The 14,510-nt window shown below is 28.7% G+C and overlaps 1 protein-coding gene across 1 annotated transcript in view; it reads right to left on the bottom strand.

The window, feature by feature from the left end:
• The window catches only part of LOC119674441 (uncharacterized protein DDB_G0288805-like), a 44,662-nt gene extending 31,374 nt beyond the window's left edge, over positions 1-13,288 (bottom strand). The window contains exons 1-3 of the mRNA XM_038085580.1: positions 13,252-13,288; positions 12,517-12,991; positions 9,690-9,784 (exon numbers count right to left, since the gene is read on the bottom strand). Of these exons, the coding sequence (XP_037941508.1) occupies positions 9,690-9,784; positions 12,517-12,991; positions 13,252-13,288 (607 nt within the window). The remainder of the gene's footprint in view (positions 1-9,689; positions 9,785-12,516; positions 12,992-13,251) is intronic.
• Positions 13,289-14,510: the final 1,222 nt, after the last annotated feature.

Genomic DNA, 14,510 nt, shown 5'->3' with positions numbered 1-14,510 from the left:
TGGACCGACTTTGGCGTTCCCTTGTCGGTTTCTGCTCACCTTCGAAGCACCATTCGGTCGATTGTTGTTTGGTGGGCATGTCAAATTCATAGACCCATGTCTCATCACCAGTTATGATGTGTTCGCTGAATGTGGGGTCACTATCTGCGTTGGAAATTTGATGCACGCACGTTGTTCTAATTTTTGATTTTATAAAAATCTAATTTTCGATTTTTCAATATAAAAATTGCCACACGAATATTTTTCAACGTTTTGTATAGACGCCAAACAAAAACTAATCGTACGATATGCGTTAAACTTTGACAGAATGTGTATAATAGTGTTGCCAGCGTGAAAATAAAAAAAAAATTTAGTGATTGGATAAGCGTGGGAAATAAAAAATTAAAATTCTCGTTCTTTTTTGATCACAAGGTATACCACTTTTTAAATATATATATTATTCTTGCTAGTTTTTAAATATCGAAATAAAAACTATTAAAAAAATAGTGTTTATTATAAAATGAAAAATTTTTAGACACCAATTTTTAATTTGATGATTTTTCTTTCTAATTTTTAAATCAAAGAGTTTTACTCAGTTTCAATATAATTATTAAAAAAATAAAAAAAAATTTGATTATTATAAACTAAAAAAAAACATAAATTACTTTCTTTTTGATTTTTTTGATTTTGATTTTAGGGTTTTGCGAAGGACGCAATAGGCCAAATCCGGTGAATACAATGACTGGGGCTTTGAAACGGTATTGTTTGTATTGAAAAACTGTGTACAAACAAAATATTCAAAATTTAATTCTTTCGTAACAAACTTCGTTGATTCAAGTACACAGTCCTACTTCCATAATATTGGTATAGCAATCCCATATTAAACTTAGAGTTTGCAGCTAATAGCATTTTTTAAGCCAAAAAAGCACTGCGCTCAATACAGATCTATTGTACAAACCGAATGCCAATGCTGATATCCCACACTAATATGAGATTAGTATCTGTAAAGAAATTTGCTTTGAAAAGATAACTTAATTTCAACCCATTTTGTCACATAATATCAAATTTTGCTGCTGTAAGTATCTAAACATTACAATAATAAAATTTATTAAATAATGCATATTTTCCTTACTTATAGATTTGAAAAATAATATAACATAAAGTTATTTCTATACGTTTTTTCTTTCGCAGCAGTTTATTTGTTATCATTCTTATCCATTTTGAGTTTAAAAATAATTCAAAAACAATCTTTGTTAGGAGTTTTTCCACTTCACCCAAAGGATATAAAATCAATATCTCCCACAAATGACAAAATTTGCACATAAAGCACCAAAAATAGTTCTGTAGCGTAAAGAAAGGAGTCAATACATAACAAAAATAGAAAAATAAAAAAAGTGTCCTTTAACGGTTCAGTAAATCTTAAAACGCAACATTGATTTTACATTAGAGAAAAATTAACCTTTTTTTCATTTTAACAGGAAATACTAGGGAAATCAAAAGAGACGAGTTCTAGTACCAAAAAAAAAACAACAAAACATGAAAGTGTTGGAAAGGGAAAAATATAAAAAATTACTGTAAAATTTTGTTAGAAAAAGTATTTTCCGAATTGAATTCAAGCCTATTAAAAGCAATCGAAATGCAATGAATCGGAAAAATACATGTTTAGAACAAGTTGTGAAGTATACTTTTAGGTGTCATAACACAATTTTAATTTTACTTTTATAATTCATGATTGAGCGTGACAATTTTCACCTGAGTCACGGTCAAAAATAATATCAAATCGGTTGAACCATCAACATCGTATCAACATTAAATGAACCGCAATATAACACATTTCCTCTTTAGAATAAAAAGGTGGAGAGATTTTATTTTTAAAAACGTTTAAAGATTTTACCGAATCCATATATTTAATTTTAGAAGAGTTGTTTGACATGTGGAATATCGCTTTCGATAAATTTTTTTTTGTGTTGTTTGAGTATAAAGCTTGATAGTAAAAAAATAATAAGAAATTTTTATCTGATGCTAAAAAATATCTATATTACATTTTCACTTTTTATAGATTCAACATAATGATACACTTACTTAGGGGCGCTCTAAAATCTATATTCATAAAATTTCCTTTACGAAGTTGATACACTTATCCTGCACACATACCGTTCAATGACCCACTGACTTTTCCGCATTCGTATTACGATTCTACACCTTATTTTATGCATTTATTTCTTTATTATATATAATAAATTTTTACAACTTGACACTAATTTTAAATTTTATTGCAACTTTACTGCAGGTAATTGAAATTTCATAAAATCTTTGGTGACAAAATAATATGGCACCGATTTTATTTTTTCGTTGATATAAAAATCTCAATAAAAATCGAAATTATATTTTTTCCCCGTTTCATATGTTAAAATAAAACCCGATATGTTATCGAAGTGAATTTGTAATTTTTCACACAATCAATAAATTTGTGGTTTTGAAATAATTCCTTTCCGAATCAATTGAGTTATAGATACAACCCAAAACAATTTTAGTATCCCCATTTTGATTTTAAATTCATAAAGGATTTGACTGTAATTTAGGACGTATAAATTTTCATCGAAAGTGGGTCATTTCAATGGCATGTTATGGAAACCACACTTTGATTTCTCTACTCAAAATGAAATATTCAAACTTCTGAAATGCTGCTAATTGTGCCAATGGAAACCTCAGAACCGCAAATGTACCGTCATCTGTTGCACATTCGATGCTGGAAAAGTTTAAATGGTTTTTGCTAGATAACTATTTTACAATTCTGTGAACGAGAGGATTGCAGTTTTTCTTTTCACCAAACCGAAACGGAAAAATGTGACATAGAAAAATAAAAAATATTTCAAATTAAAAAAATACACTAAAAAATCGAAATTTAATGTCAGTTGGATAATCATTCAATATCACAATATTTGCTCATTGATGACATATTGAAGTGAAATTTTTCTAATAAAAAAATGCAATGTTTAAGTCTATTAAGCCTTGATGGATAAAGCCATATATAAAACTTTATAGCATATAAGACTTCACAGATTATGACATAAAAGTCAAGTCTACTTTAGCGACCCTGAATCATTATGTTTATTTCAAAAATACGAGTATATATATATTTGTTAGAAAATAAGATATTTTAGAATATTTAATTAGAATCAAACTTTTTCAAACAGAATGAAAAACAGCTCTTGAAAATGTTTTATATATAACATAAAATAAAAAAAAAACATAAATAACATAAAAAGAATAAAATAAAAAAAATAAAATAAATAGAAATAAAATAAAATAATATGAAGTAATAAATAATTAAAATAAAATTAAACAAATTAAATCAAAATACAATAATATAAAATTATATGAAATAAAATAAGATAAAATCAAATAAAACTAATAAATAATTTGAAATAAATAAACAAAAAAATATATAAAAAAACAATGCAAAAAAAAAAAATTTAATAAAATAAACAAAAATACAATAAAATGAAATTATATAAAATGAAATAATATAAAATTGAATAAATTAAAAATAATAAAATTAAATTAAATTAAATAAAACAAAAAAAAATATAAAATAAAATGTAATTTAAAATAAAATAAAATAAAATAAAATTAAATTAATTAAAATGAAATAAATTAAAATAAAATAAAAGCAAATATATTAAAATAAAATATAATAAAATATGTAATGTTAAGTAAAATAATATAAAAAAAATAAAAATAAAACAAATAAAATAAAACAGGATAAAATAATATGTAATAAAATAAAATAACATTTTAGTTTTCGTTTTTAAATTTATACTATTTTTATTTAAAAAATTTTGAATACTAGCTTAACTACCATTTCTACTTAGAGGAGTATTTGTTATTACGTAGAATTTTATTAACGAGAAAGATTTTCCTTTTAACTTGGAATAATAATATACTTAAAACTGATTATGCATCTATAACTATAGATCAGTACCCCGAAAAGTATCCTACAGACCAAAAGTATCTGCAAATTTACCGATTCCACACTTATTTTCCGTTTCTTGATTTCATCATATACATATAAGACTTTTGACGACAGCTTGACTATTCCTATTAATTTATATATCGATAGATGCTTTAGACTATAACTAAGAAATCATTTCAATGTTTCGATAATTTAAAGCGAATTTACTTTCTCGGAGTATCTGAAAATATACTGCACGTTTACTTATTTTCCTCTTTTTGATCCCGTCAGTATACTTACAGGAGGTTTGATGACAGATTGACTGAAAATAAATACCAGTATAAAAATATAGTTCGATGGATATTTCACCCACCATTCTATTCACGGTATAATAGCATAATAAACAAGAGCATTGTGAGCTACTTACAAATTTTTTCATTTATTGAATTTGAAATATTGCATTATATTTAATAAAATTGATTAAAAAATTTTATTTTTCAACTTTCATTTCACGGTGTATTTCACAATAACCTGTTATTTGCTATCACGTGTCTTGAAACTACATTATCGACCGACTTCATTAACACATCATACAGCTTCTGCACGAAACAACATAAACTATTTAAGCATAATAACGTGTTAAAATCATTTCCTGGCCTCTACTTATGTACATTATTTCACAAATTATATTGTGGTTCTAGCCAAAAACAAAAACAACGCAAACACCGCATACCCAACCATATGTACACACACACACGCACGCTTGGAATAAATAATTGAATTGAACTTAAATTATGTTCCATCAAAAACCCTAACGTAAAATCTTTACGGTGTGATAGAGAATACAAAGGGGCCACAACGCAATGCGTAAACTGTTCGCAGTAGAAGATCAGAGTGCACAGTGTGTAAAATTTGCAAATTTAGTTTACCAAATGAATTCATAAAACACGAAAGTAAACCAAAACAAATGAAAACAAATAAAAACAAAAACAAAGCCATTATCCTTGTAGTGGGTACACATACGTACACACATTCAACTGTACCAAAATATAATTATACTTTTACAAATGTAAGACAATGTGAAAGTACATTAAAGTAAACATTTGCACGTACACATACACACATACACACTTGCATACTCATGTCGTACACATTGTGTTTGAAAACAGCAAGAGAAACCTATTGAAAACCACAAAAAAGTAGAAATATCATAAAATTTAAAAAAAATGGATTTCATTACCACAATTTTACATATGCCATCAAACACCAACACATGTAAAGTGCACACGTACACTTCTACACACTCGAACGCACCTTTCTTGTAGTTCTGAGAAGCTCAGTTTGCTGGTTGCAAACTGCTTTAGTTGTGGCTGGGCAGGCAAAGTACAAAACGTATTTCTGCCTCTCTGGGGTCTCATAAGCTTGGCAAAAAATATAAACTTTTATCTGTTTGTCCGCTTGTCAGTCTGTCAAGTTAACTTCAACTGACAGTTCGTAGTCAGTTGCTGGCGAACACAGATTACCAAGTACTTCATGTTAACATCAGAACTTTAAGAAACTTTATATTGCCAAAGAAGTTAGTTTTTTAAATCATAAATTGAAAAGAATTTTGGAGTTTTGGTGGTATTTGGAAATCGAGATTAATATAAGTATTATAATTTAATTTTGATACTTAAAGAGTAGATATTAAATAAAACTTTAGCAAACATATAAGAAAAAAATTTATATTGAAAGATAAGAATATATATAGTAATCTATGAGCAATAAAAATTTGGTCGATTTAATAAATAGAGCTTGTTGCTGTGCCATACTACTAAATATCCTGCAAAAATATCTATGCAGAGCTGCTAAACTGTTAAACTGCTAAATTATGTAAACAGAATTATCTTTTCTTATGATTATGTTGAGTGTTTCAAAAAATTAACCCGAAATCCTGATCTGACGTGGCTGGTCTAATCTGACGTGATGGCTTTGTGTTTTGAAAGTACTTAATTGGATGATCAATTGGAGAAACTGTTGAATAAGACGAATCCTAAACACTGATTGTAGTGTAAATGATAATGATGATTATTTGGAGGTGCTCAGTTCGATGACAACGGCTCGTAATGGTGTTCGGTAGAGAAACTTGTTGAATAAGGCTCAACCTGGAAATAATTTTATTGCTAGCGATGATCAGGATTTCTCAAACTTTTGTTTATGAAAATATCATTTTTTCTTTTGTGTGGTTTTTTTAAACATTCTCAATTTTTTATATAGAGTAAAATAAAACTTGGCACACGTCCTGCTAATTTCACTTTTTTATTACTATTTTAATTCAACTTAAAAGCGAAAGCTTAGATTTGTTTCTACTAGGAAGCTTCCAGATCTTTATTTTTAAAGCCTCATTTTTTAAAGTCTCGTTTTTAAAAGCCTCATTTTTTAACTCCTTATTTTAATATTTCAATTTTAAATCATTGCTTCTTCAATGACTTTGGTAATTTGTTACCAATTTTATGAGACAGTTAACATTGTTGGGATCACGTTTTCAGCTACCCATGATTCGACTCGTCTTTTCAGTTTTTTTATTCGTCCATCTTTAAAATAAAAAAGGGAGTTTTCGCTTTATCTGCACCTGCATTCTCGTATATGTTATCTGGAAGCTTTCGCAATTCTGTTTTAACATCTTTAGAATCTTTAGAAATATCCTATATCCCAATATCCCATCACTACCCCATTTGAGCTTTACTATATTGTCCTATTGTATTATTTCTAAACACACTTTCAAATTCTCTTTATATATATTAAACTAAGCTATTAGTTTTAACCATCCTTTGCAGTGTCTTATTCCCAATCGACTCTCGTTCCAATCGACTCTCGTTCCAATCGAGGACAATGTAGAATAATCTGTATTATTCTTATCTGCATAAGATGCTCAGGAATTTCTTGTGATATATGTCAGTGTATAATATGTTTCAAATATTTAATTAAAAGTAATAAATTCTATATTTTTCATATCTTGTAAACGAATACGTGATACCTTTAATATTTTGCTAAGAATATACTTCATTATCCTGACTAATTTCTATCCCAATTAAGGAAGTGAATTAGCAGCAACAGTAACGAGAATGCTAACACATTTTGTTGTTATTAAATTTGTTTATGTTGTCGTTTCGTAGAAACGTCCTGTCGTGGGAAAAAATGTGACATTGTTGTTGTAGAAACATCCTTACAGTGTAATTAATGTACGAAAATTTAATTTGGCAATGACAACATCCCAACAGCAACTTTGTTAACAGGAATCCAAATTTTTGTGCTTTTATTTCTCGTTTAGCCCAGATTAAAGGCATTGCAGCATAAAATTTGTTACTAACTTTGTTTCAAATCATAACAAAAACAACAGAAAAAATTAAAGCAAAAAAACACAAAAAAGATACAAATTTGTTGAAGGAAGAACCTTTCTGTTGTTAGGTTGAGCGCGCTTTAGGGTAAAAATTGTAATGCTGATTTCCTTTTTTCGCTGTTGCTATTATGTATAATGTTTCAGCTAAAACATGTACTCGTATAGGTCTCATTATAATGCATTATTATGGAATTAATGCTTGAGATATGATATTGAAATGATTTATGTACAAGGAGAAAAATAATGCTTATAATAATGTTCATATTAAAAACTGGGAATTTTTAAAATAAACAAGATTGTTAAAATTACAATTTTATGTAAGTAAGGGCAACACTCTTAATGTTTGGTGTATTTAAATGAAAAAATATAATTAAATATTCTTTTTAAATATTTTGTATAATGTCAAGAACACTTTGAGTCTCTCAAGCAAGTGAAACCTACAACAGATAACAATTTTTCTTTTCTCTATACGAAGAAAAAAAAAAGAATATCTTTTACTTAAACATACCTTCTGTTCAAAAAGTACTCGGATTTTGTAAATAAAACACACAAATTTAAATTTTATTCCAAATTTATTTTATCTCCTTCAAAATGTACTCCTTTTGAAGCGATACACATATGCCAACGCTTAACCTAATCTTCCATACACTTTTCGTAGGCCCATGCAGGTATGGCTTTTAGTTCCTTCGACGAATTCTCTTTTACCGATTCAATCGACTTAAAACGCTTATCACGAAGGGGAAATTTGAGTTTTGGGAACAGGAAAAAGTCGCACAGATCCAGATCTGGCGAATATGGTACCTGAGGAATGACAGTGGTGCCGTGTTTGGTCAAACAATTGCGTACAACAAGAATTTTCTATAGTAAAAATCGCTAAATGCACTTGAGGTAGTCTCACATTAACAGCTGCTATAAACAAACTAATTGACAGATGGCGCTCAAATTTGTATCATACGTCAAGAAAGGGTGTACCAACATAACAAAAAAAAAATTTTGAAAAAGGTCTATTACTTAAGGAGTAGTTAACAAACAACCAAATCCGGAAAAAAATATAGTTAAATAAATATAGTTAGATATAACATTTTGTGGTTCATGTTGAGTCGTCCTCGAGTTAGTGCATCTCTTTGATAGCAGGGTGGGATTTCTACGGATTCAAACCCTTCTCACTGACTAATTTATGTATTCCTCACAAGCTTCGCTAATTATTCGATTAATGATCTAAGATCTGCGTACCGTCCCGTGCAGCTAGAGATTATTTTTAGATTATATAGTGCTTTTTTTTGTGATATCCGATATATAGTAAGATGTGTTAAGCATAATATGTTAATATATGGACTGATATTAAATAATATACTCTCCATAATACCAGTGAATCGAAGGTGCTCTTCATGGTAGAAATTTATTTTAAATTAAAAATTCACCTCTCACAAAATATGTAATTAGTTTACAAAGGATAATTTCGCCATATGGTATTGCATTTTTTATCTAAAAATTACAATGCAAAAACTGTGGTTATAATAAAAGATAAATACTGAACTTTTATTAAACAACTTTATAAAGCAAAAATGTGTTCCACGCAGGAACTCAGCATGCCAAAAAATTTCAGTGTAAAAAGCGAAAATTTCCGCATAAACTTTTACTATTTCCCGGATATTAACGTGTTTGGGAATGAGTTCATGTGTAGTGTTTTTGTGATTTTAATTTTAAGTTTATTTCACTAAGAAAAAAAAACTTTTTCAATACAACTACTTACATAAGACTGAATCTATTTTTTAAAAAAAAAAAATATTTTTTTCCTGTCAAAACTTTTTAAATTACAGCGAATTTTCATTAAAAAAGATATCGAGTGTCATCAGATAAAATTTTTCTCAAATATGAAAACAAAATATTATCAAGAATACATAGAAAATAGCATTTAGGACATTATATTCCATTATTAAAGCACCTTTATTATAGATGTAATATAGTAGTAGAAATATAAGCCCAAAAAATTAAAAGTCGGCATATAAATTGAAGTAATTTCGTTACTTCATTGGATGAACTCTTTCTTTTTATCAGAAAGCATATAGTTCTTATTCTTTCTTCACCCATTCTACGATAAACTGTGCTGCAACTTAGAAAGAAAGCAAGGTTTTTAGATATGTTTTTTAAAGGAAAACTTAGATATATCTTTGCAAATTATTTTCGAGCGCGTTAAGAAACCTAATATTGCGCTCTTTTTATGCCAGAAGCTCCACACGGCTGTCATAAAACCCACTCTGATGTATAGTATTACATTATGGTAGATAAATCTTGATACTGTATGGTACTCAACAGGTTATGGCGTTGGGTGGAACTCTGTATTAATTCAAGTAAACATCATCCACTGCGATTAACCTAATACTTCACCTAATGTCACTTTATCTTCAAACTTAAGACGTGCAGCATTATCTACCCTTAGGCTCAAAGCTTCACCCTTAATATTTTCAGCTCTATTTTAAAAAAAGCATTGATTACATCTTTCCTATTCTCCATTTCGATAGAAAATTTGATGTTGAGTTTCCATTTCAAAACACGTCGCAATCAAGGGTTCTGATCATTTACACTTATAGCTCTAAAATAAGTGTGGTATAGGCTGTAAAGTTTTCTTAATGAACTGAATAAATCTACTTATTATAGCCTTCCTAATCACTGCAGTCATTTTCAGACGGAGGCGATTGGAGCTTGGAAGTTGAAGCTTGCCTGGAAGTGAATAATTCATTTAATGGAATATATATTACCAATTACTTAAATTGCTTTAAAGTTTTTAAGCTCAGTCTAATTACGTCGTACAAAGTTTTTGACATCTATACTAAATCAGTTGTCGACGCAGTTTAACATTTGTCTACTCTGGATTTCCGGTTATAGTCTTGTTTTTCGAGATCTGCACGGCAGACAAGCTGGTCAGGCGCTGACCAGCTTGTGCTGGTCAATTCTTTTTGTGCTGTCCAATTTATTAAAAGTGGAGAAGACTCAACGACAAGCAGTTATCTATATAAAACTTTCCCATTCTATAAAGATATATTAAAAATAATTTAGTCTATTAATTCCACACCCTCATTGAGATGCCTTGTAAAAATATCAGCTTTTTGCTGGGTTTGTTGATGAGTAACAGACGATTAGATAACCATTTTAGAAAATTGAGTCGCTTGTTTCCTCATTCCTGTCGCAGTTGTGGAGTTAACGATGAAACTGTGTCATATCTGCTTTGGGGCATCTCAAAAAAGGAAGGAAGGATAGATCACCCACATCTAATAAATGGTTTGGTTTCTACAAGAATTTGTACTTTCTTCACTGTTATTATTGATGTGGTTTGAAGTAGTTTGAATATATTCATTATGAAAAATGATTTTTTTCTGATCATTCTCACTCTCCTTCAATCATTCTTTCTGAATGATTTCTGCAAACTGAACCCTTATTTATGAATTTTCCATACAATTGGTGCAAAAAAATTAAAAATTAAACCAAAATTTGTTGTTTCATCAATTTTCATGGAATATGTTAGTATCAATATAATTTCATTTTTATTCCAAAAACTAATGTCAACTAAATCCTCTTTGTAGTTCGATTAATGACGAGTGGATAGTGTTCGGCGAAATAACTGAACAACTGAGTGTGCACTGTTTTTTCAACTCTCAGTTTTTAAAAAATCTAATGGTATATTAAATATTTAATAATATATTCTGTTTGCACAATATTGACATTTTGACGGTCAAAGAAATTTTAATATTAAATTTTTTTTTAAAGGTCATTTCTTGCTTCTAGAACTCAAAATGTTACTTTCACATGGAAAAATCAATTGGGAATTGTGTTAAATGCCAACGTTATTAAAACCATTTTCAAGCAAATAATATTTGAGTAAATGTTCATTTGTGAAATTGATGCAATTAAACTAAATAATGAAACATAATTATAATTTGCACAGTGGAGCACTTAAAAATAACACTTATTCTAACCAAGTGATGGGTGTTATAGCTTCAAGTTCATTTAAAATTATGAAGAGAATTGAAAAGATTTTAAACTCTTTTAAACTCTTTAAAAACTTAACAGAATTTTGATAAGAATGACTGCATCTTTTTAGATCAGGAATCGTTTAGTCTTATAATTACTTTTCTATTAACAATGAAAAACTGAAATAAGTAAATTCATTGCATTTGATATCGATTATTTATTTGTTATTTATTCAATTCCAATCATCAAAATATTTCTGAACTGAGAAGACTTTTCAAGGTGATCAAAAAATACATGAAGGACAGAGCCCTGAAACTATTTACGAAAACTAACAGGCTTACCAACACAGCGTTATCGAATCTCAGAATTGTTATAGGCTCCTCGGGGAGGTATGCAGATCTGAGGTCAAGTATTGCTTAGTCTGATGAAGTGATAAACAGTCGCCTGGCAGTCAAGGCGTAAAGAGAGGTTTTGAAAATACCCCGAGTTAAGAAAGAGTAAAAGTGCTCAAGTGCACTGGCTTAAATAGCTTCAACATAACAATATTAGCATGATCTTCAAATAAATAAAAGATATGTTGTTATTATTATTAATGGAGTCTTAAAATACCACTTCAGGACCAGAAACTACAATCCTTTTGCATAATTTTAAGGTTTAACCCTGTATAAATACATTGAAGCTATATAGACAGATACATTTTAATACAGATTGAGGTTTATTACCATTATGAGGAAATGAATAGAAATAAATTACAAATTAAACTACACATAATTAAAAAATATATTATTATTTCTATATTCCATACTATGGAGAGTATGGAATTTGAATCCTGTATGTTTTGGTTACAGATATGAACAAAATTTATATGAAACCATAGTAATGCTAACTAAGTAATGAAGCCTTTGTCTATCAAAACATTACAAGAAAATCAAATTCTAGTTTGAAAATTCTAAAGAAAAGTTTATGACTACTTCAAAGAAATTATTTTAACCTATAGCGGGTTTCTGTACGCGAACGTAATTGAAATACAGAGGCTATATTTAAATTTCAAAATTATTTATTGTGTGTACTTATTTTCTTTATCAGAAAACCGAAACTTCTTCTTCGAATATAATTTTCTTTTTCTTTTATTTTACAAGTTTTAATGTTGTCAATATACTTAAATAATAATCCAGTTTACTGTGATTATTTAGAATATGAACAGCTACATTATTCCCCCTTCCGAAAAAACAACTTGCGACCATAACGCGAAGTGTATGTCTTATGATCGTTCTTGTCAGTGACTAAAGGCTTAACTTCTTGTTCCTTAAAATATTGTTCACTGAAGGCTGCTTTGAGGCGATCCACCGAGATATTCACTTTCCTTCCCTTAACATCCACGACAAAATATTTATCGAAACGCTTAAGAACAGTGAATGGACCTTCGTATGGAGCCTGCAATGGTTTACAAATCATGGAATTTCTGACGAAAACCTGATCCGAGGAATAAAGATCTTTTTCAATAAAAACCTTTCCACTGGAATGATGAGCAGTTTGAGTAGGTCTTAAGTCGTTCATAAATCTTTTTAGTTTAGCTACAAATTCTGCCTGAGGGTTTGAGACGTCGCGATTAACTTCTGAAATGAATTCCCCGGGTAAACGTAAGCCAACGCCATAAACCAGTTGTGAAGGACATGCGTTAATATCTTCTTTCACTACAACTCTAAATCCTAGAAGGATGAGAGGTAATATTTCAACCCAGTTGTCATTTTGATAACACTTAATGGCTGCTTTCAAAGACCTGTGAAATCTTTCAATAATTCCATAAAAAGCAGGGTGATAAGCTGTGGTACGTAAGTGCTGAATACCAAGAAGCTTAGACAGCTCTTTAAACAAATAGCATTCAAATTGTCGTCCCTGATCTGTGGTTACACGTAATGGAACGCCAAATCTTGCAATCCAGGTGGAATAGAATGCGAAAGCTACAAACCAATTATATTAACATAGTTTGTGTAAGAAATAGCCATAAGGATTATCATTAATTTTAGATTACATTATTTTAAACCTTTAAAATTTATAGAAAAATTATAAAATATTCAGTGAGATAGAATCATTCAATCTTTATAAAGAGTTCACTCAAGCGTTGTCACTTTTCCTATTTTAATAAATAATTTATTTACAAATTTTATCGTTCAAAAATGAATTATTTGTCTTTATAGAGATTTTATTATTGCTTTCAAAATGCTTTTTGAAAATCTTCTAAATTATTAAACACAACAAATATTTTTCAATAGAAAATGATAATCGCTTCTTAAAAATAATAAATTCACATAACTTAAAATTGTTAAAATATCTTGTGATATCTTCATTTTAATAATTAAATAAAGCTTTCTTTCCCTTTTATTCGTTAAGTGAAAATTGATTGGTTGCCAGATTGTATGAATATACATAATAAATTTATTTTGAACCACTTTTAAGAATTTATGCCAGTATCCAAGTGAGTTTAGCTTGACAACTCTTCCATTAAGAGTTTATATTTTTCTCTAATAATTGAAAAACAATTACTTAATTATTAATATTCTCTCGCCCCTTTCTTTACTCTATTCCTTTGTAGTCCATAAAAAGATTTTATTTTAATTTATTTAATTATCGTTATTTCTCTTTTAACATTTATAGCTTTTCCATTTTCTTCAGAAGGTAATTGTACCTTTTGAAAAAAAATAAAGATTTTATTACAATTTTTTTATTATTTTTTTATTATTTTTCCATTTTTGATTTACAGTTAAACTGTTAAAATGCAGTTCTTTTTTAGTTTTTTTTTGTTTAATTTTTTTTTTTTGTACAACATCGTTTCCGTTTTTGTTTCGTGTGTTCACTTTCTGTCACATCCGTTTCCGTTTAAGCAAACATGTTGCGCACAGCGTGACACAATGACCCAAGTGACGTTAACGCTTGAATTACGCTCATTGGAGCGAAGTTTTCTCGTAAGTAAAATTCGAAATGAAATTTATTCTCCTTGAAAATTGTTTAAAATTGAAGTTGAAATTGAAATTGAAAATCGGGAAATGCTGAAAATTTATATTAGCATAAATCCAATATTCAGAAGTGTGCAGCAGATTGAATGCAAATTACATGACAACTACAGCATTAGATAATTTTTTCGTAGCTTATGTGAATATATATTTTGGATTAAAAGACTTTTAAGGTTAAATTAAATTAATCTGCAAATTACATATAATCAAGATCGTA

This window comes from Teleopsis dalmanni, chromosome 2 (assembly GCF_002237135.1).
Source record: "Teleopsis dalmanni isolate 2A chromosome 2, ASM223713v2, whole genome shotgun sequence".
Lineage (NCBI taxonomy): Eukaryota > Metazoa > Arthropoda > Insecta > Diptera > Diopsidae > Teleopsis > Teleopsis dalmanni.
The sequence above is the reverse complement of the archived record's forward strand: the minus strand, read 5'-3'. Positions and strand labels throughout refer to the sequence as shown.